Source organism: Ixodes scapularis, unplaced genomic scaffold (assembly GCF_016920785.2).
Source record: "Ixodes scapularis isolate PalLabHiFi unplaced genomic scaffold, ASM1692078v2 PGA_scaffold6__148_contigs__length_123643588, whole genome shotgun sequence".
NCBI classification, from domain to species: Eukaryota; Metazoa; Arthropoda; class Arachnida; order Ixodida; family Ixodidae; genus Ixodes; species Ixodes scapularis.
In genome coordinates, this window is record NW_024609881.1 from 115,561,179 (window position 1) to 115,585,605 (window position 24,427).

The 24,427-nt window shown below is 44.3% G+C and overlaps 1 protein-coding gene across 1 annotated transcript; it reads left to right on the forward strand.

The window, feature by feature from the left end:
• Positions 1-454: 454 nt before the first annotated feature.
• On the forward strand, positions 455-1,965 carry LOC121833018. Its single transcript, XM_042286064.1, has 2 exons — positions 455-634; positions 1,714-1,965. Exons 1-2 carry the CDS (start codon positions 455-457, stop codon positions 1,963-1,965), a joined length of 432 nt encoding a protein of 143 aa, XP_042141998.1.
• The last annotated feature ends 22,462 nt before the right edge of the window (positions 1,966-24,427 follow it).

Genomic DNA, 24,427 nt, shown 5'->3' on the forward strand with positions numbered 1-24,427 from the left:
TTAGTTGGGATGGCATGACGACGCCCTATACGAATAAACACGTCCTACTGCGTGACTTACATAAAAAAAACAGGTTAGCAATCTTAATGCACTGGCTAAATGTATACGATCTCCAGCGTGAACCAGTGTTGCCATACCTCAAAGGCCAACCGACCTTGCGGTGCCTAAACATTTAACGTCTAATTTGGTGTGTGCGTGTGAACAGGCGCAGTAGCAGGTAACCAAGGGACCTTCCGTTGAATTCCCATCCCTACGTGTTTCGATCTGGATGAGCATCGCACCGGTGTGAGGTCGTGTATACGCTCCGGGCGCTGGTGTTTTGAAAAAACCCGTGGCGCCATCTGTCCGTCGAAATAAAAACTATTGGTATGTTACCGCGGTTACCGCCCTTCCCGACTGCTTTCGCGTTAGGCTTGACAGGCGTAAAGTGCAGGCGTACCCGGCTGCTTCCGTTATGTCGTCCGCAACAACGCAGTCGAAAAAGCGCACTTCTGTTTATTGCTGTGTTTACGACTGCCACAACAGCTACGGAAACACAGCTAAGAAGCTCCCAGTGGTAGAGTTTTACCGCTTTCCAGCAAAGCCGTACGAGGCAGAGCGTCGACGGAAATGGGTTGCAGCGGTGCGGCGCGCGGTTCCCGGACATTTCATCGAACGCCGTTTCGTCGAACGCCGTTTCATCGAAAAAATGGACGTTTCATCAAACGCCGTTTCATCGAACGCCATTCCATCGAATCGCTGACGGCCGTTTCATCGAATGTCTTTTATACAAAAAGTGTGAAAGGTGCTCTTTTACGCACGGATCGAGTGCATTTTCATGTGATTCACCCATTTCACCGTCAGGTTTAATGTCCAAACTTGTAGCTGTTACAATTTATGTTGATGCAAGAAACCCATGACGATGTTTGTATCGATTTTTTTATGTTTGTTTTGCATATTGTGCTTATCTGTTCCCCCCTCTGTATTACCCGATGGGCCTTGAGGGTATCGTAACAAATAAATAAAAAGTCACACTCCCGGTAAGAGCGCACTCCAACTCATGGAGGCCAGAAGGCGACTTAGGTTGATACTTTTTTACTGCCCGAAGCTTGCAGTAGCTAAAGCTGAGGTGCTATTTATGAAACTATAACGAAACATTGTTTTTTTTTTTTTTAGTTCTAAGACTCAATGAAGTCAAAAGTAAGTACGTCACTTCAAATTTTACTTGAAAACTTTCGGGGGTTCATGTGTTCGTGCGGCAGCCATTCACCGTTTTAAATGATGAGCAATTGCTCTCAAAACGTTCACCTCAGCCATGCTCCGTCGGTTCTCATAAAAAAGGCGGACCTTCTCATTTCTTGCCGCTATGGCCTTCTTCTGGCGAGGAGGCTCTTGGGAACTCAGCATCGCCTCCTGCTTGTCTTCCGTCAGATGATGTTCTGCGGCAATGCAAGTCAAAAACTTCCAGAACACGGGATGGGCACCTCCGACCAGCTTCAGGAAGCGGGAATGCCACCCTGGCGTTCGATAAGACTGCGTTCGATAAAACGGCGTTCGATGAAACGGCTTCGATGAAACGGCGTTCGATGAAACGGCGTTCGATGAAACGGCATTCGATGAAACGGCATTCGATGAAACGGCGTTCGACGAAACGGCGTTCGATGAAATGTCCGGTCCCAGCGGCGCGCAACGTAAGGAAACCTTTTTTTTTTTTTTTTTTTCGCTTCTCGGTTTTTGTTTGCTCTCCATGATACAGAATTGTTTCTCGCTGGCACAGTTAGACACTGCATTTTTGTGTACAGCGGAGACGGAGACTCCTGGGAACCCGCGAATGGGCAGGCCAGGATTTGCAGCTGCCACTTCGTAGGAAACAAAAAAAGCTCCATCGCTCAGCGCCCCGCTTACATCCCCACGATCTTCCCTTCGTCGTACAAGGCGAGATGCAATGTGACGACAGAGACGCAACTGCAAAGATACGCAATGTGACGGCAGAGATACACTGCTCCATGTTTGCACCACCCACGCACGCCAGCCTTGCAGGTGCAGCTCGCGCCCACGATGAGTCTCGGGTGCGCTGAAAGCTGCCGTAGCAAAAAAAAAAAAAAAAAAAAAAAAATGTGTGTTATGCACGGTTGAACCGAGAAATCAGAACAACAACAAACGAGGAGTGGAGGGGGGGGGGGGGGGGGGGGGTACGCGAAATTGAACCGGGTGGCACGCTCACCTGAAGCCGGACGTTGTAAACAGCAGACTTCATCTGCGCGAGGCATTATGATTTCCCTACAACTTCGCTGGGAGCTGTGGAATGAAGGACTTCTTCTTTCACGCCAAACACGTGACGGCCCGCATAAAGTTGCTCCCCTAACTTCAGTGACTTTTCTTTGAAATATTCTGCGATCTCGTCAATCCTTCTGAAGCCGCAAAAGAGCACCGTCGGATCGCACGTGCGAGCCGCCATTTTCAGATGGGAACATACCAATCGTTCTTAGGTCGACCACGGGCGGCGCTGGGGAGCGCAAGCGACGGTGGCGCCGGAGTGGCCGCCCGGAGGGTATTACTACTGCGTGGTGCGCGCTAAAGACCTTAGGCTAGCAGCCCTACTGCATTGGCTAAATTTCGCACCTACAACAGCAGAGACACCGGATGTACATGGGGGCTTGCTAAGTTCTCATTGTCTAAGCATTCACGCAAAACACAAATGCAGACACGATAAACAGCACCTCACCCTGGCACGAATCAAGTTCAAACACAGAATCCTCAAAGACACTCAGAAGTAAATGTAGTAGGGGGGAAAAAAAGGCGAAAACGAGAAAGCGTACTATACGCCACGCGGACACTGATCTTCAGCGAAACGTACGGAATTCCAAAGTTTAAAAGTGCAAAGAGAGAAGACATACTTGACCTTAGAACGTGTCTCTGTATATACCCTTCCGGTTGCTTCGTTTGTCCAAAGCTAAGAGGCAATCAAAGCAGCAAGTTCCGCGTCGAGATTTGACGGAAAGAAGAGAACCGGATTCCGCGGTGAACCGAAAGTCAAAAGTAAAACCAGCGTACCAAAAGAAAGCAGAAAAAAAGAAGCACGCACACCGATTTTGAGGAAGAGGGGAGAAAAGCCGGATTCTCCGTTTTCGGGCAGCTTTCAATTTTTACGACACTTTCATCCTAACGGAATTTCGGGGCCTTGATAACGCACGACCCGAAGTTACGGCGTGTCGGAAGGATAATCCTCTGCGACCCTACGACGCCCCTCTTCACTGGTCGCGTCCTCAAGTTGTCGCTTAATTCGTTCCTTTTATTTGTACAATTTAAAACTCGTTTAGGCGGCGACTCGGATGTTGTTGTTTTCACGTTTGTATCTCTCGGTTTTTATATTGACGAGTTACTTCGTCGATAAAAATCGCGCGAAGGAGACAGAAACACATACACATACACAAACACTCCATACAAAACAAAAAATACCGAAACCAAATGTACGTGAACTTTTAGCCGTGATCTTATCCGTGGTCCCGCAGCGCGTTAGAAAGATCTCTCAGCACGGAACCTTCTTCGAAGAGCAATGCTGTTTCTCGGGTTGACGTTATCACCCGTGTTGCTTGTGATGTTGAGCGCCATCTTTTTTTTTTTTTTGCGTCTTGTTCTTTCATTTTTTTTTTCTTGGCAATGTTTATTCGAAGTTTGAGTTTCTTTTCTTTTTCGAGAAAGAGACTGAGAGTCCCTTGCTTGCGGTTGATCCGGATCTGCTAGTCGCAACAAGTGGAAAGGACCAAGTTGGCCCCGTCCTGCGCAACCAAACACAGAACAAGAATACCACAAAAGAAATTAAAAAGAAGTAACCGCTCAGGAGCCGTTAGAAGGAAGAAACTACACATTTCCAAAAAGAAAGAGGCGTAGTCTTGGATGAACGCGTACCCCTATCACTTAGAAAGAGGTAGGCTTGAGATAAATTCGAAACAGAACGTCCCGGATGTTGAATGCTCTCCCAGCGCCACTTCCGCATCTCTCCTTTCGCTTTAAGGTCTTCGATGTCGATGCCGTTTTTAACTCCCTCGTTTATGGGGCCGCCGTAGCCGCGTCGGAGACGATGGCCCCGTAGTCGATCATCCTGGACTGTTCCTCTCATGTGTTTATATCTCCCTCCAAATGGTGAGGACGATTACTGCGGCTTGATGACAACCAATCAGTCCGGGGAGGGTACAAGCTCGGGTGTGCTGATGTACGAAGACACGTGCATCATACTATTTGTTTCGTTTCTTTCTGCCCATGGTTTTCGGGTAGGGCCAGTAGAAAGTGCCGTGGCCGAGCTTCGGTTCTATCAAAGGTTACGCGTGTGGAAAAAGAATGGTGTCGACACTGTCGTCCGTTTGTGTGCGTAGAGTCGTTGTTGTAATGATATTAAAATATAGCTTCGAGTGCTGATGATACGAATCGTGCTTGTTGAGCATGAAACATGCCGCTAGAAGCGGCACTAAAGTTCCTCTTGTCGGCCACGGTTTTTTCTTTTCTTTTGTTCTTCTGCAGAATTGCCAAATCGTCAAGTGAATAGCTGTTTACGAGCAGACGTGAAAGAGGGGAAGGGGGAGCACTGTTCTTTTGTATACAAACTATCCACGTAACACTTTCGAGAAAGTTCTGAGTTCGTAACATTACGCCAGTTTGAATATACTCTAGTACCAATATGACCAAGCGTCATAGTGAAATTCGAAGAGTTGTTGTGATTTGTCTAAAAACAAATTTGTCTGAACGCCAAAAAAAAAAAAAAATTTTTGAAAGGGAAATAGTAAAACGAAATGAAGAAGCTTATAATGTCTCATGGTCCTGGTTTGCCGAGATCTTGTATGAGTAAAGGGAAGGGTGTATAAAACATTTAAAAGAGAGCAGCAAAGGTTGAAACGCGACTGATGTTGAAGGCTTGCATCATCTATCTGATGTACTCTTTCTTCTCTTTTAGTTTTGTGTCAGCATAAAACACCCCGATGGTGGTTTCAGTGGCTAAAGGTGCGGCAGTTACGATGCTTAGCCATCCTTATGACGGAAAAATTACTATTATATTGCATTTATTTTCTCTCTAGAGTAAACTACCTTGTTATCGGAACAAGTGCACGCCCGTTAACCTGCTTTCATCGGCAACAGCTGATAAAAGATTTCACCAGCTCTTAGCAATGACGTCTCTCAGGTGATGCGATTTTGACGTGAGACATTTTGCTTATATGTCAGATGACAGGTATGCAAATAAGTAAATTCCTCAGTGTCTATTTACTATGAAAAATATTATATCATTTCATAAGTAAAGTTGTTCTTTTTTTTCATTACGCACAATATATGCAGGGTTTCCCAAAAAAAATCTTTACAAATTTGATAACTAATATTTGGGAAACAAAAATACGTAGATAGGTGTGGTTTAGAGTAGTACGTTGAGGCGCACCTAAAGTTTCGTTTAGGGCACCTAGTATGGCGCTTTATGTTTCGCAGTATGCGGACATTTTCTGTTTTTGGATCAGGACATGCTGAGCCACACCTGGGCGGAAGCGTAGTATCGACTTGATCTCCTACGTGCAGACATCGAGCACACATTGAACCTTGTTAGAAGGCCACAATAAAACTTTAGGTGTTCCTGAACATTTTACTGCAATGTCAATCATATTGTCGGTGCTTAGGACTCTGACTCAACCGTCGTACTCAGAAAGTCTAGTAGCAACTGCAAATTATCCCTGTGTTTGGTAGAACAACCGAGACCAACGGCGTGCCGACACCTGACATAGTTGGAAGACTGCGCTTTTACCCACCGTAGCCTTGAACACTTCACACCGAAGTACGCGAACAAAAAAGGTCAAGAGCGTACCGATCGGCGGTTGAAGCGACAAGCGTCGCAACCACTACGATACCCTCGCACAACGGATCCGCAGAGCAGACACTCGTCCCCCGCTGCTACGAGTATGTAGCCGAGGTGGTGTTTCCTTTTGTCCAGCGCTGCGAGATGTGTCTCGCCGGGTCTCGAAGAACAAAGGACATTGTGTGTCCGCCCTCAACCCCCTGTCGCCTTGACCCGCGGCTGCCCGCGGAAAAGCGTCTTTAAAATACCAGCCCGAAATTGCGCGACGGTACTTCAGCAACCGTTCAGAACCAACCCAGGACTTCCTTCTTCCCTTCACCGGTCAAATGGGAGCAGAAATACCCGGAGAAGACTGCAAACCATTGTGAAGGAGGTCCAACCCTCGCGCCTCTAGCGGCTAAGTGGAGAACTATACTTGTGGGGACCACAACAACATTGTAAACTTACACTCGCGTTCCTGACGCAGCGCTGGGCTGACGTCAGCGAACGCTGCGCCAACGTTTGGCTGGGGTTCGAGTTCGATCAGTGCAGCACCGATTGAACAGAAGTCGCAGCCGGACGCTGAGCGCAGCACACGTCAGACTTGTACAACACCACCCCCCCCCCCCCTTTACAAGAAATAAAATTACTTGTAATCGAGGTACTTTTACAGTAACTTTTACAGCGGGGCTGTTAAACGCTAGTTTTCCCAGTATCCTGTCCGCGGGCGAAGAAATGTCGACACAAAGCCCCGGACAGCTATCGCCATCTATGAGCGACGGCGGCAACCTTTCGAGCCTTTCCACTCTGGCTTGCCGACTTGCGGCCGGTCATTACTTCATCCCCACCATAGTAAAACTTCGCTGGTCTTCCTTCTTCACCATAGTGTAAAGGCTGAAAGATCTTTTTATTAATTTTATTTCATTTATTGGGAAGAAATCGGAAGAGTATTGTGATTAATTTTGGAAGTACTCAAATTACTTGCAACCGTTACAAGATCTTTCCCTCCCCTTCCGAATGGCGCCCTTTGTTCAATTAGTTTACTACCATGGCATTTTCAAACCACGTGCCCGACAAGAGGGTGATTAACCAAATTGTCGGATTAAAAAAGGTAAGTTGTTCACACTTCGGCGATTGTAATCCAACAATATGGAGTACGGAAGATCCGTTCTCAAACCTGCAGAAAATATTGGCGTTTCTAAAATCTCAAGTGAACGAAATAGTCACAGAAACGTTACTGCTTCGATTATATTTTACGTAATGGTAAATGTAGTAGTAACGAAGTAATGGAGCTAATCGAAGTTGTAACAAATAACGGCCAATTACTTTTCTACTCGAGTAATCGAGTCGTCTATTTGAAGGCTTTTTAATCGAGAGTAAAAGTAATTGTAATCGATTACTTGTTTTTTTAGTAACGTGTACAATATGGACGACACGTGACCAACGTGTGCCCCGCGCTTGATCGAAGAAGATGACGTAAAGAATGCAATCCACAGGTCTTGTGTCGGGTAAAGACGGAGCTCTGTGGAAAGCAAGCTGAGCAAAGCGCTCCCTATAATATCCATCTGGAGATCAATTACCGTGCAGCATTTTTACGAATTACTATAGGGCAGGATTCGCTTCAAAATTTCAGAACAAAAAGTATATATTATGGTTTTAAAACAGCGGCGACCATACAGTTGGCCTCTTCGACGAGTTTTCCTTTGACGACTTGCCCTATAACGAATCGGCCTATTCGACGAATGGGGCGCCGACAATTTGGCCGTCGACGAGTTGGTTTTCGACGAGATGTCCTAGACCCCTTGCAAACGTGTAGACCTTGTTACACATGATGTCAGAGCGAAGATGACGCCACGAGCCTATGAGGCCGATCAGAGAGTGCAAAAAAGGGCAACGTCACGACATTGGTCATTCTGTTGTGCCCCTGCTGTGACCGGCCAAACCGGTAAAGCGCAATGAATGCACCGTAGCATTACGCTCTTACTATGTGCATGCGCATTTGTATATGTCTTTTAGCCTTTGACTTCGTTGTTGCTTACGGTGGTATTAAGTTTACAATGCGAGAGTAGCTGAATATGTACATTCTTAAGACTCGCTGTGACACTGCACTCGTACGTTTTGTCCATTATGCCGTTGGTGTAAGTTTTCGATATGATCAGCTGATATCATTACACTCGACTGCACACAAAAATGGAATTGAAACGCATACATTCTCCTTGCACTTGCCACCTTCAAGATTACAACATATGTTCCGTTATATTATGAGTCTACACGATTCTAACATATATGTTCCATTATACTACAAATCCAGAGGCGTACCAACTTGTCTTCGAGAGGGGGCAAACCCCCCCCCCCCCCCCGGATGGGGGGGCGGTGCCCGTGGTATTTCTTGGGCGCTGACGGACAGTGTTTGCCCTGCCAAGTGCGGCTGTTTCACGGGGGGGGGGGGGGGGGGGGGGGGGCAAAACACATGCCTCGCCCCCCCCCTCCCCCTCTGAGAACTGGGGAGGGGGGCAAGCGCCCCCCTTACACCCCTCCGCCCCCCCCCCCCCCCCCCGTTTGGTACGCCCATGTACAAATCTACACAATACTAAACTATCAGTACAAACCGAACACAAAAATACCCGTAGAAGCCTTCTGAACAGCCTTTCAACCAGACGGTACCATATTGCAGAACAAAGGGAGCGAACCGCACCTCTATAGTGCCAACCGACGAAAATTAGCCTTGACCGGAACGTTCAGAACACGCCGACAAACAACATCAGCATAAGGCCAACGTATAAGCGAAAGAAACATGCATATGCACAAAGACCCCAAAGAAGAAAAAAACACAACACAAGGTTCAAAGAGCATCAAGACGGCAGCAGGTGTTCCCCTCCGCTTCACCGCACATTTTAGCAGACGACGCGCTCCCTAATGTGCGTCGTCTGCTCAGAACGGAAACCGGCATTTGCGGCAGGTGAACCCCCGTCCTCGCCAAGACGCCGTCTGCTAAAAAGTGCTGCCAAGCGTAAAACAACCCGACTCCACCTTACCCCGCGTATACTTTCTTCTTTACTTTCTTGTCCTTCTTCTCTTTTTCTTCCTGGTAAGCCATGAGTGGTAGTTTAGGCTTAGCAGCCAGTTCCGGTCGGCCCGCGTTACCTTTTGCGCATGCGTAATAGGCCTATCTCTCTTTTGTTTTTTGTGTGCTCTTGCTGGCCTGCTCTAAACTCGGTGGTTTTGAGCTTTGCTTCTCTTCGTAAAACCGCCACTTTCGGAACAAACATCCATCCGGCTGTGTAGAAGGAAGCATGGAAGCACGTAAACGGCAAGTCACGCCTACCAGATGGTGGTAGGAGAACAGGTTATTGTGCGAGGCTCTTTTGTTCTAGCGAAAGCGACTTTATTCTGTGGACCAAATTGGTCCGACAGAGCGAGACGTCAACGCGAACGTACCGACGTCATACAACATCCTTCTCGGACACAGAAAGATCGCTTTGGAGGAGCCATTTCACAAAGCACGTCCACTTGTCGGTGCGCGTTTCTGAGACAACAGTGGCACTTCGTAACCCATGAAGCGTATGGTGACAACGTATCGGCCAACACGCCATTTACAAACAGGTACACGTTTGTTCACGCCAGGTGTTGGCATTGCCAGTGCGCAGAAACGGGAATCACGTGGAGTGAAGCCTCTGAAATTCTTTTTATTTACGCGTTTTCTGCCCATGAGTTGTAATTTGGCATTGTGGACTCAAGGCATCAGTATAGAGCCACGCTTACCAGAGCAGCAGTGCCTATACAGCACTGTATCCGAAACCGCTTCATAGACACTAAAAGAATTTCCAAACGCTTTCTTTTTTTCTTTTTTCCTTTTTGCACCATCACAGTCTCGCAAAGAGAAATCCTTTTCAATATAGCAACAACCAGTTACCGTAACACTTAGCGGGAATCGGAGTATGTCGTCCTCAAACCCCCAGACACCTCGACAAAACCCGAAGAGTCGCCCACGATCCAAGCTACAACGGTCGACGCCCGCCACAAATCATCGACAGCTCACGGATTGGAAAAACAAACCTCGTGTGGACTTCCACGCTTCTGCACACGTCAACACATATATTGACTTTCGATTTGCCTGTCCCCATCACTTTGCATGTGACCTGTTTTTTTGTTGTTTTTTTTTGACGGATTCGTTGTCAAACTTTGTTTTTGTCGTCGTTACCTATAGGTTCCTTGCTGCCATTATTCGGCGGGTGTATTCCTAGTAGGAAGTGGACGCAGCGCCGAGTCACGAACGCCTCCTCAGTATACCAGCTGTCCGCCCAAGCAAAAGCGATGAACGTTTTACGCAAATATCCGGCAGTCCAGTCTATACGCTCCGCGTATTGGAAATACACACGCGCCAACCACGTGACGGCGGACGAGGTCTTTACGACAACATGAAGAGAACGGGCACGGAATCCAGGGAGACTTACGAAGCAAATAAGGCTTCAGGGACAAACCCATCGGAAGTCCACATGGAGCACCGGCTTCGGCTGGTAGCGGTAACCAACATCACGTTGGAATGATTGGCCCTTCCCCGCGGACTTTGTGGGAAAATAGGCGTTCGAGATTTCTGAGAGCCTATAGACTTTTGCAAAAGTCGCCTTCAGCGCGCTGCCATCTTTGTCTGCTGGGTTGTGGAACGTCTTCTGAGCACTCGCTGTTCCTCTGCAGACCCTGCGCACGCGCACACAACCCAGTGACTCAGCATTTTTCACCCGGGTTTTTCACCATCTTACGCTAGCCGCTCTAGCGATGTCAAGCCTAGACAATGGTTACCATGGTTACCGTCTGTAGGTTATGCGACAACAGACGCAAAGGTCACGTGACCACAGTCTTGATAACGCTTCAGCGGGTGACGTATAAGATGGCCGAGCGGTGACCTCAATCGAGCAATGTGGGCACGAAGCGGAGATCAGCGATCCAGCGAGTCGTCGTAGAGATCAATGGTACAGATGAACTTGCACGTTCACATTACAATAGCTATACTGGACGTAGAAATTCAACAATGCAGCCCATACCTATTTCTTTTTTTTTTTATTACGAAAGAAATTATTTTTATTGCTAGCCTCTAGTCCCAAACTCTCGTCCATACGTCCTTCCATGTATTTCCCGCTAAATTTATCGGGGAAATTGGCATCCCGTCACGTGACCTGATGTCACGGCACATACAGACCAAGTCAGTTTCCCCTCTCAATATGGCGGAAAAATTTACGTCACGTGACTTACACGTCAACTCAATTTCCACGCTAAATTCAGCGGTAAAAATTCTCGTCTTGTGGCCAAAACATCAATTCAGCTTCCTCGCTAAATTTAGCGGGAAATTCACGTCGCGTGACCAATACGTCAATTCAGTTACGCGCAAACTTTAGCGGGGAAATGCAAGTCTTGTGACACAGACACCAATGCAGTCTCCTAAACATAACATGCGAAATCGACGTCATGTGACCTATACAACCGTTCAGTTTCCCCGCTAAATTTAGCGCGAAAATATACATCACGTGAGACACCAATTCCCTCCCCACCCTTACAAAAACGGGTCTCAACATTCTTTTTAATTTTTTTAGACTTCTTATTGACTTTCCGCGATCCTATTGAATTCCTTTATAAACGCACTTTGTTTTGACTGTTGTCAAAAAACTTTCAAAAGAAAAAATATTGAATTTTTTTGTAGACTTATTTATAAAAAAATTAAAAAGAACTTGTAAAGACGTTTTTCTAAAGGATATTTTCTAAAAAAATTAAAAAGGAAAAACAATAGATTTTGTTTTGTAGACTTATTTATAAAAAAATTATAAAGAACTTGTAAAGACGTTTTTCTGTAGCTTACTTTCTAAAAAATTCAAAAGGAAAAATATTAATTTTGTTTTGTAGACTTATTTATAAAAAAATAAAAATAAGTTGTAACAACGTTTTTTGTAGGTTATTTACTAAAGAATAAAAAGAAAACCTATTGACATTATTTCTTTATAATATTTTATAAAAAGAGCCTTTTTTATTATTTTATTTGGTCCGCGGTCGTGTGCGGGGTCCGATATGACGGATGTTTTTTTGTTGTTTTTTTTTACTTTTTATTGAAAATGTGTTGACTTCTTGTTCACTTTGATTACTTTATTTCGACTGACTTCCTGTTGACATGGTCAACAAAAAGTTTGTTGTTTTTGTGTTGAAACTTTTTTTATGATTTTCTATTGACATTCTATTAACTCTACGTTGCATCTTTTTTCTGTTGACTTTCTGATGAAAGTGTTATCAGAAATACTGCAGACGTTCTATTTACTTCGTGTTTAAATTATTTAGTTGACTTTCTGTAGCCAGTGTCAAAAGAAAAGCTACAGACTTTCTGTTGACTTTTTATTGAACATAATACATCTTGACTAAATGTCAAAATTCACTAAGTTTCTCAATAGTCTCTGACAAGTTGAGAACCATAGGGAGGAGCTTCCGTTCTCCTGCCTCCAACGCGAGCCATCTATCCTTGACAACTCTTCGACGTCTCGCGCCCCTCGAGCTCGACTGCGCAGTCAAAGCACGACGGAAGGCATGGGGCGCGTGCTGGAGGGCAGGCGTTTGAAAAACACGCCCTGCCGTTCTCACTTTGTAAATGACAATCGTTGCATTATTGACCCTATTTAACTAGTAAAGAAGAGCAAAATAACTATTTTAAAGTGGAGCAACCGCCTTGACTGGCTTCGTCCCGAGTGGTGCTATGCAGAGAAGCGATAAATATTTGTTCTATGAGCCGTTTTTGTGGATGTTGTTTTAGCGACTACACGAAATTATTATTAGTTGTACCAATGCTTTTTTAGTAAGAGATAGAGTCCACGAACTTCGAAACACTATCTTTCCTTTGACAGACTTTCGAGAAAGAGACCGGAGACTTGGAAACTTAGTAAGTGCTGAGGTGGTCACCGGCCAAATGATTACCTTCAATATGTAGGCTATATAAGGCTCTGGCGCTGTCAACAGGACTGTGTTTCTGGTGTTGAGTGCTTGATGCTGTTTGTGTTTGTTTACATTGCTTATTTGTGTGATGTGTATGTATCAAAAAGACACTAGTTCCTAACGAAATTAAAAAATATAGTAAAAAATTTAGTGTTTTTTTAACGTTAATCTGCGGTTTTGTCAAAAGAAATTCAACAAAATTTATGTAAGAAAGAATTCAAAAGAATGTATGTAAGAAGGAATTCTAAAGAATTTAATGGCCAATTTTAACTAGGAGTTAAATAAGTTGTCAAAACAAAGTCTAAAAAACATCAAAAAAGTTTAAAAAGAAATTCAATAGGACTCCAGAAAATTTTCAACAAAAATTCAAAAGAATTTAACTACAGATTTTTGTAAGGGCAGTTCCCTATAATGTCCTTCATACATTATAAAACTGTAAAAGTAAAGATCACTGCCAACCTTTTTCTTCTTCTTTGAGTTCAATGTTCTCGCCACATTAATTGACCATCGTGATGTTCCCCTTGTTGCACGCAGTCTATCATGGCCCTCTAGTAGGTCATCATTGTTAATCACTCTGCGCTTCCGATTGATGGTTGCATAACCAGTCCTGTCGGTTTTATGATGACAAATGAGTGGAATATCAATCAGGTGGGTGAATTGGCCTTTAACTGAAACCAGATCCGCAGAAGGAAGCACATTAGGAACAAAAGAAAGATTCTAAGGGGCATGACTTGATTGCTGGAGATGGACGCATTAGAAAAGAAAAAAGCGGAGGATGATGTATCAGTACATGTAAATTCATTCATTCATTCATTTATTATTCCTTGAGGGCCCGTTAGGGCATTATACAAGGAAGGTCAATAACACACTAATAATCATCGTTTAAAATAAATTAACACTCACGGAGAGGAAGTCAGCAATACAGGTAAACCAAAGAACAGCGAAATACAAGTAGTTATCAACATTACACAATATTATTAATATTTTTTAACGGTATGCCCTGTGAACAGCAAAAAGAAAGAAAAAAATTAGCAGATAGACATGTTTGTAAGTTCAAGGTACTTGATCAGTTCTTCGGCAAATCTATCAGAGTTAGTCTCGGTTATAACACTATCGGGTAATTCATTCCAGTCCTTGATTGTCATGGGCAGGCAGGAATTATAAAATGCTACATTTGAACTAAATATCGGGCGAACTTTGCGGGAGTTATCATGGCGGAGAGATATGCTGTGAGGTGGAAGGAAGAGGGATGCTCTAATAGAGGCATTGTTATAGTATAATTTATGAAACAGGGTTAGTTGAGAAAGAACGCGCCTAAATGAGAGTGAGTGAAGGTTAGCTTTGCTGCTTAGGCCTGTTACGCTAGTGAAACGAGGGTAGTTTGTGAAAATGAAAATGTCGGAAGAGATCCGCCAAAACTAATTGAAAGTCGCACGATATTCGGAACAGGCGAAAATCCTTTCACAATATTTTCGCAAAACCAGGGTGTCTCTTGTACATCGTAAATACGGTTTCCTTGAAAACAATATTTTAGATTTTTATACAATAAGTACCCCCACCAGATTCTTTGTTTGTGTGTGATTGAAGGTATTTACTCCTGTTGTGAATTTCGTGCGACTTTCTATTACTGCATGTAATCGAAAGTCGCACATCTTAACTGCTCTATTTAACATTTCAAAGATGACAGTAAATTCCTCGTTGCTATAGTGGGTCTGACATGTAAGTACTTCATGTTGTAACGCTTTATGTCTCGTTTTTTTTTTATTTGTGCCAAAAGGGCAAGTGCGAAAGCCATATCAAGAAACGTAAAGTGGCAGTTCATTTTGGTGACACTGCACCACGAAGCAAGCTTAATGAAAGAAAAAAAAATCGCAAATCTCCAAGCGATATTTCTTAACCATATTGATTAGCGATGTCGATTTCCCTAACCCATGATCGGCTCTTTATGACAGACCATATCCAATACAGGATCTGGTGGTTCTGTGATAGGTCCGGATGTACTTCCAAGAGTTCATAACATGATATCGAGGTTTATGTTTGTAATGACCGGTAAATCATTAAATCAAGACCTAGTCTTACTGGATGTTAAATATTACGTCACAACCATCGTGTTCCACCTACGAGTTTCTTTTTTTTTAACTTTTTTTCGTTATTTATAACGCCAGAGGTCTGCCATCGCACAATAGGCTACCGAAACATTTTCTTACTAAGCCTTCGCTACAGTTATAATACGCGGAAAACACTCCGTAATGGAACAGCTAAAAGAGGCGACACAACGCGAGTGATATACTCTACGCCCACACAAGCGGCTGACAGATCCACATAAAGTGTCCGAACAACTCCGCGCCAGGAAATCGTGTCGGAACGTTTGACAGCCGTTTGCACATACGAATGTGTACCGGTTTGCACGCGCCCAGTCTACGCGGTCCGTCTGTATAGCAAAATCAATTCCGTTGCCTTTCCTTCGCTTCCTGTTTTCTTATATGCATTTATTTATTTTTTGGAAATGTTTATTCGCGTTTATTCTACGGCGTTTCGTTTTCGTGGGAAGTCTTCGCCTCGTTCAAATGTCGAGAGTGTTGTTTGCGGGAGCCGTCGCGGCTGCTTCGTCGCCCACGACTTCCGGTCTTCACTGCGCCTTTCCTTTCCCCGTTTTATGCGCACCAACCAACGTTAATAGATTAGCTCAGTTGCGGAACTGCTCATAGACGCCTGCTTGCACGAGCAGTAGCCCCGCTCACTCACCACGACTCGCCTCCCGTCGCTCGACGCGCCGGACGGCTGCTTTGGTAACTACAGTGTATTCTATGGAACACGCACGTATCGAAGCGCAGCGTCTAGATGGCCGTTCCAGTTCTGCTCTACGAAACACGCAGTTATTAAACAAAAATCTAGATGGCGCTTTGAACAACGGGAGGCGGATTGAAGTGAGTGAAGGGGGGAAGCCCCTTCCGCGGGAGTTCCACAACTGAGGTAATCTAGTAACGTTGGCACCAACTCAACGACGTCAGACCGCTGCGGTGGCGCTGCTATCGGCGCTGCGCATGCGCAGAAGCATTACATCAAGCGAGTCAGCGTTGGTGTGTAAATGTGTCGGCTTGGGCGTTATCGCGTTGAAACGATGCTATTGTCACTGATAACTCAAAAAGCAACCGAATCCCGCGATCACCTCAGGAAAAGGGGTCAACTGTGACGTCGTCTATGGTGCGAAAAAGTGTCGCCAGGATCGCCGCAACCGCTCGTAGCTGTTGCTCGCAAGGAGTAGGGTAGTCGAAGTAGAACAATACAAGCAGGCACTCAAGACGTGCTGGGGGTAAATCACTTTTTGTACCTTTGAGCACAAAGCGATTTAAGTAATTTCCGAACGCCGACTTATAGCAGCATGCAATCGTCGCCATTTTTTTTTTCTTTTTTTTTTAGCGGAGGGAGCAAGGAACGCTAAGACCAATTTCAGCGACTAGTAACGAGTATTTTATATGAAGGATACGGACCGACACTTGTACCTTCGTGGGTGCGGTTAGAGAAAAACCGGTGTTCGTTTATTTTCGCCCGTCAGTAGCGGTTAATCGAAATGTCATCGACGCTTTCCATCTCAGCTTTGGCGTCATTTATATCACCGCGATGGCTTTCTTTGTGATCGCTTCATCGGCGGTTGCTGGGGCGCCTTTACGCGTCTGCGGGGATTATAAATATGTCTGTCCGGAGCTCATGCAGCGCGGAGCGCAGGAAGTGATTAACGAAGCGAAAGGGGTTGTAATTGCGTATTACCAACGAGGCACGATATTGTGTTTGGAATATGGCGTTCCCGCGGTAATTTTTTGCGAGATGTAGAGTTCATATCCTAGATACATCCTGAGCGACACTATAAGAAAAAGAAAGGGGAAATTTTGCAGATGTTCAGAAATCTGGGTGCACCCACCTCAAATCCCGGATCTTTTTTGTCAATAACACGAAGCTATTCTCTTTTATGTAAAAAGAAGTAAATACACTAACGGCTACAGACGATTAATCTCGCTGCAAGTAAAGTAAACGGCGAGTGAAAACAAAATCATTTATTAGCTCGTGCATGGTATATGTTTAGAAATTGTCGTGATCAATCAAAATACCTTATACATGTAAAATACCTTATACTCCACAAAAAAAAAATCGTCCTTGAAATGTTTTTTGATGCCCCGAGACCTCTTTTATCACGTGAAGATCGTTTTCACCTGAAGCACTATCACCCCCCTGGCGCGCTAGAAAGGCAACTGGGTGATGAACAAATCTTGCGCATCAAAAAAGAGCTTAAAAGAATCTTTTATAAGTTTTTCACGGAGAAATCTTTTAGGGGGTGCTTAATATAAAGACACAGTCTCACGCTCATCCACTCAACCTCAATTCAAGATAACAAATCGTGAAAAGTCACTGTTCCTTGGATACTCCCCCAAAACTAAAAATAAAATTACTATTCAACGGGCCGTACATTCTTCAAACATCGAGTCATATCCAACCCTCGCATAACGCACAGGCAACGAGGACCACAAAAAAAGAAATGAAAAACATGCCAGACTTACATCACACCAGGGCACTCAGAATCGCGGTGACAGTCAGTGACAGTGACTTTCCGAGACAAAAGACGTACTTGAAATTTTCTAAGAACTCACTTCAGACCAACCTCACACAGAGGCAAACCGCGTAACCTCCGACTGTTTCGACAACTGCGGTGCTTAGTGCGTTATAGAGCACGCGCAACCCGCAGTTTCGAACGCCCCTAAGAGCCCTCTTTCTCCGGTCGACACGATCAGTTCCAACGTAAGTACAACTAACGACCAAATCCAACTCCAAACAACAAACCACTTCCTTCCACAGGTCACGTGCGTCGCAGCCAATCAGCCAATAGGATCGATCGGCTAGGTCCATATTCGCGACAATAAGGTCTAGCGGAGTAGATCGAAACAAAGATGGCAGACGATAAGGTTTCACAAAGGACTTCCGCACCGCATTGCTTTGGTAACGAAGCCAAGACAATGAACCCTGCGAAGAAAAAACAAAGAAACTGCCACAAGACGGACAAAGGAAGTTTGTTTAGACGCTGAGTATGGTGGATTTGGTTGATGCCACCTCCCTTACCGCCCTCTCTTTCTGCTGGCGTTGTGCCCAAGGGCCGTCGGTTTTCTGCTCATTAAAAACGAAGCACTCTCTAGCTTTGTACATAGGCACTAATATAGGGTTTGCCTTTTAAGCTTTAAGGGTACCGAGTATTTACTAAACCTTACGGAACCAGCGCAAAACATTATTAGGGACTTCCGCTTGGACATAACAAACATGTATGCTTCCAGCAACCACAATTTTACTTCCTGTAGTTGTTGCTTTTTATGTCGCCAATATAATCATGTTTTTTTTATTAAACGCTCACAGATTCTGACGTTTTTTACCTTAATATTATCACCTCTTGTCAGAACATGATAACCCTTGTAACTAGTAAGTAATTGCGGGGACTTTGCGCCACGACTGAGATATCGTCCTAATCTTCTTTGCAACAACGCATAGTTCACTGTAAGCTTTACGATTCCGCAGGTTTGAAACCTAATCAAATATATTTCTACTTCTCGCCACTATGTGCTCCTCTGTCAAACTCTCACAAATGATTTATTGTGACTTGCCTCGCTGCAATGAACACCTGAGTTCAGTTAACATCAAATAGACATTTTGTTAGTAAAAAAAAAAAGAGAAATAACAGAAGCGTAATATCACAATCACAATTATAAGGTGTGGCAACAACTGTTTTAATGTTACTTGACATCGAGAGTAAGGTTTCGGTAAAAAAGTCTGATCAGGGGCAGACGTACAAGAAATGAAACGGGTTGTTCTTTACGCAAAGTCAACCAACGCTTGCTATACTCGTTTAAATACATTTGCAGGCCACGCAACATTCATTAAATAAGGTTCATCTCAAAACAAACAAAAACTAGCTTCATCAACTATAGGATCGCACAGTACATGGACAAGCTGCAGTGCGCCAAATGATTCGATGCCTTCCAGACTTCGTGTACAGAGGCGTCCTACGCGTTTTCATCACTATCGGTTGTTTAAAAGGACAACAAACACAAAAAAAATACCAAACAAAAACAAACCCGGGAGAGTATCCATCAAACACATATCAGATATGAGCAGAAAAGACAAAGACTATACAGCAGTTCCTGGCGCATATACCGCCGCACATTTCTACCCATGCGCATGTACACGCCCCATGCGCATGTACACGCACACGCACGCGCGGCGCGCTGCCTGCAGGCATCATTAACAAACCCCCTCTTCTCGAGCTCAAATTCAAAAACTTCCTTTGTCTCAAAAATAGAGGTGATTCACACCGGAAGACTTATTCGACCTCAGGCACGGGGAAGAAATAGAAAGAAGAAGAAAAAACCGCAACACTCGGGGGCACAAAGAGCAGTGAAAGAGCGGCCGCTTGCTAAGCAGAGCAACTCTCTAAACCAGCAATAAGAGCCTCCATTGTGAGGAGGTCGAGAACTCGTGCGCGCCACCCGCAATTAACCACGCGCACTGCGCACTTCCTTTGTCAGCGATAACAAAAAGTCAAAATGGCGGCGGAAGAATAAGAATGGATCATAAGTGACAACACTAACAACAGCCGTAACGATGACAAGAAAAACAATAGCGGTCTGGCATTTAGTGGCCGACCTGCCTTTGTCGGGAGGCGCGAAGGTCATTCAAGGTCAAGTTTAAGTAAAAACGGTGGAAAGAGAGTGACCCGGGTCAGCTGCGAGGTCACGCCAAGGTTGACAACCGGAGTTTCTTTTTTTTTTTTTTTATGTGCTATGTAAGGGTAATGGATTCCGATTATTATGGCGCCGTTAGTTCGTTCAGCTGACGTTAAAGTACACAATTTACTCGTCTCGCACACGTTACTAAAAAAAGTAATAAATTACAAGTACAATAGTTGTTGGTTACACAGTATTCAATAAGATTACTAGATTATTCGAGATGTAAAGTAATTGACCATTACTTGAAAAAATAACCGCTACTTTTGCGATTACATTACATTTCCAACACATTGATTTTTCTGCCGGTTTGAAAAGAAACCTTAGAAATGTCCATTATCTGATTGAAACCACCGAATTACAAAATTACGAGCTACACATTTTTCTCAATCCACCAATTTCGGTAGACCATTCTCCTGTCGAAGACTTATCATTCAAGAATTGCTTGGTAGCAAAAACATGTAGAAAGGAAGGGAGCCACGGTTACAAGTATGTTTAGTACTTCCGAAGGTACTCGGATTACTCTCGCGATTATTTTTATAATAAAAGTAATCAAATTATTACACAATTACTTCAAACAGTAATCAATTACGATAGATTCGATTAATGGCACAGTGATGTAAGTGCTGCGCCATAAGCGATAGCTGCCACATCTTTTGTTAGAATGCCATTATCGCTGAGAGTTGCGCCACACCTTCGCCGAAATGGGCTTAAAGCAACAAAAGATATATTTTAGCCGGCCGATTCTCATAATCAAAAAAATAGAAGTGAAAAAGAAATGGTAAAACTATGCTTAGGTTAGAGAACAGTCGAAGGCTCGAACACATACAACCACGAACCCAGATACTAAAAGCGCAAGTCACGGGACACTCGTTGCACTTGATTGGTTTAGCCGATGAAAGAGCCCACAGGGAGATGACGACTGCCACGAGGTCGCGCTTTGATGTCGCATGATTAGTCCCACTGACTTGTAGCGTCGACTTAAGGTGAAAACAAGCACGTAGATTGCTGGTCAACCGCTCCTGCCGGTTGATGCGCTGACCGGTTGATCACCAATGGCGACATCGTCGATGTCAGAAACTAAAAATCGCCAGAAATCTCTGCTACAAAATATTAATATGGCGGCCAGTGTGAGAAGACAGATCCGGGGTCTTGTACTCAGCAAATCACTCGACCGCCGACTCTATCACGCGCCTCGGTGCCGTGACTACTACAGTGTACTGTGGCACTTCTCGCGACAACCTTCGCCGCTTCTCAACTCTGTTGAGCTTCACCTCATGGCACCGGAGTGCTAGGAGCAGCGGCTCGTCGGGGGTGCGCCTGGCTTACCGCGATAGGCACGAAAATTATGCTTGGGATTATTACGGGTCGACCTTCTTTGTCTAGACTGTAAGTTCGTCCCTAATGAAAAACAAACTCAGCCAAGAAAGAGAGGAAGTGAAAAAAAATAGCGCGGGTCTATACGTGAATAAATACGGTAGTCAGTTCCCGTGCAGCTGTCGATCGAAAGAACAGCGAACTTTGACTTAACTCTGGTTTCAAGGCCGCTTAAGAACAGCGTCACCTTTAAAGAACGAGTCTTTTATAATATATGTAAGTGTCTATTTTTGCAGTTTAATTAAAGTCGCGAGCTGGGTAGGTACGAAAAACTGGGGGACGCGTTTTTATTGATACTCATGTTTGCGGATATGCTGGCTCTCGCTGGAATTTTACGGTAATTCTATTTAAGGGCTAAATAAACTAGCGCGTGTAATATGGGCAGGGAACAGAGGCTTTTTCCCAACTGAGATGTTACGCTATGATTCATTTTTCGACCATTTTTGATGCCCACGTAAATGGAACCTACTCTAACCACAGCCTTATTTCTAAAAATAAGGCTATATGTTCCTTCTGCTCTCTGTCTAATCTTACCACTAAAGCTAAAAAAGCAATATGTTTCAGTGTCAATCATTATCATAGATGAACTCAGTTAGAAATGCAATCACCTTTTTTTTTTTTTTTTTTTCATTTTCAAGTGATGTGCTAACAGATATTGGCGTCCCCTCCAAAAGCGTCAGTGGCTGCTCCAAACCAATATTTCGCCTGCTCCAGAACCTGCTACAAAAGGTCAAGTGCCGCTTCCATCGCTGCAATGAGTACCGCCCCAGCCAATCAGGTTGTGGCATTGGCCGACAAGAACGCCGAAGGACCAATCAGAAATCAAGAAGCGCGAACGCCCTGCGTTCTTTAAGCTTTGACTTTAGGGTGACAACAAAACATACCTTGCAAGCTATGGAAGACTTCATACCTTCGCAAAACGCATAAAACAATCTAATGGTACAAACGCAAAAAAAAAAAAAAAATACTGAAGTGCTACAGAAATTATAGCTTGCTGTCTCTAGAACTTTGTTCGGGTAATGACATACCGGCTATGGACCGGAGCCATAAAAAAGGCGGTGCTACTAGCATCAAGCTAAGCAACCTTGGGAACGATCAAACATTAATGCAACAAACTTGGACGTACGTGCTCGAGACTGCACGAAAAATCCCAATTCCTCAAACTAAAACGCCCAAATAAACATGCGCTAGCTAGAACACACGCAAGAAAAAAAAAAAAAAAGAAAAGACACTCACACGCGAAGGTACTCCCCTACGACACCTGCCCTGGCCGAATTGTTATCTTCTTATTTAATCTCGCTATTTTCATCATCGAGGCTAGCTTGAACTTTGCTTTCGTCATTTTCTTTCCATTCCTCGCCCATCTCCAGACCCAACTCAACTTGCTCTTTCTACTTGGTTATAACGAGATGGCTGTTTTCGTCTGTCTCTTACATCTCCGAAACCAGGTGGCGTGCCCTTGTAGCTCCCCGAAACGGCGAGTGGAGTGGAGTTAAAACGAAACAAACTTAGAAGTAATCGCATTATAATAACATCCAGCGACGAATCATTCAACAGACGGAACCGGCGGTAGTAACAGACACAAAAACAAAAAAAAACAAATCGTGTCAATTTAGAAGACCATCGGCAGTACACACACGCACACACATACAAAGACAAGCTATTACAAGGGATGAAAGCTGTCAGGTCAAACAGCTACAAAATGGCCACGCCAAAAACCGACGTCGACGAAAGTATGTATCCATCTTTACTTTATTCTTTGCTCCCCGGGCCTTCTGCTTAAAAATGACGACGTCAACGCACAACCAAAAGCAACTCGGAGATTAAACACGTAAGAAAACGCTTTAGGGCATTACCGCACTTTAAAAACATACACATAAAATTTGGAATTGCAACAAAAACAACAACAACAACAACAAAAGCGTTCTTGACTGAGACTGACGCGCGCAAGATCCGTTTTCTCTGTGTTAGAGAGCACGATAGGTAAAAGCAAAAACAAAAAACAAAAACAGATTGCTTCTTGACTTTGGTCAAGATGGCGTCCGTCCGCGGTAAAACAGGCGCACCTGTTTTTAATTGGAACAGGTGTGGCAGCCAGCCGTCAGGGTTCAAACAATGAAAGTAAAAACCGGCGGCGTCTGGTTTTGTTGCTTGAACGAGATCGGCCACACTATCACGGCGAACAGCAGACAAACAGTGCATGCAGACACGTCAAAGCATCTTTTCTGAAGGTTGTTTTGTCCACTTAGGCGCGAATAACGAATTCAAATTATGTTTATGAGCATATGATTGTGTGGAAGATTGCAAAGCTCGCCAAAAACAGCCAATTTTAAGGAATAGGTTTGTTTGTTTTTTATTTTCTTGGTTGTTTTGTTTGTCATTTAGTATGACAGATACTTAATGTATCAACCTTCATGCCGGTAACCTCACGACGCTTTACAATCGGTGAAGCCATAATAGAAAGATGGACTTGTCTTCTGGTGGTGGAGGCTGTGTCTAACCAAATATTTCGAAGTAGCTTAGTGTTGCATGTCAAACTTACTTTTTTTTTCTGTATCTAACAATCCTGGACAAGACTATGATGATGTCTCTCATCTGTTGTCGACATGCCTTCTACAATCATATAACTGCAGCGTATTAACATCCGCTAGAGGAGAACTGGGTACATCATGTGGCCTCGGCTGTTTTGGAACTGCAAATCGAAAGTAAGGACTTTTGCGGGCAGCTGAAATTAATTTCAGCTTCGCAAATCTACTAAGCTTCTGGTCGATGCCAAGTTAAAAAAACACTGTGTGGATAAAGTAGATTCAATGGTTTCAAGGAAACCCTAATCAAGTAGACGGCAAACGGGACGAAGTGTTTGTTTATAGTGTATTCAAAAACGCCTCACATTTTGCGACTATTTTATTTTAGTAAACTGTTTGTGTCACTGGCAGCTTAAGGAACAAAGGGCTTGACGAGCATAAGCGTCTTATCGTGGCTAAATAGCCAATTAAATGGCGGCATTAGCCCTAAAAAAATGCGCTGAAGAACAAGTTATATGAAGCAATTGAAGCATAAACATAATAACTTCATAAACTCAGCCCTTTTTTCCTTTTCTTCTTGAGCTTTCAGGGGCCAGAGGAGCATCAAATATAAGTATTTTCATACGTCACTTACTTCGTCGTGTTTGTGTGCTTTCGTGAGCTCTTGCTCATTCAGTGAAGCCCTGCCGTGACTTGGCGTTTTTGGCCTGAGCATACGTGTGTCTGTCGCTGCAGCTGTGCTTCAACAACGTTACCAAATATGGTCAGTTGGCAAACTCTTACAGACTCTTGCAGAAGCTGAGCTCCCTCTCTTCCTACCCAATGCTCGTCGCCAATCGATGCAAGTGCCACCCTTATTGTACGCCGCGGATGCTATCTGAACTTCTGGTTCAGAGGCACGCCGCGGCGTGCAAAAAAGGGCGGCGCTTCGGTCACCTGGAGACGAGCATTGGCAGTAGAGGGTCGTTTCTGTCTCGTCGGATATTTACGAACTAGGTGGATGGAACGGC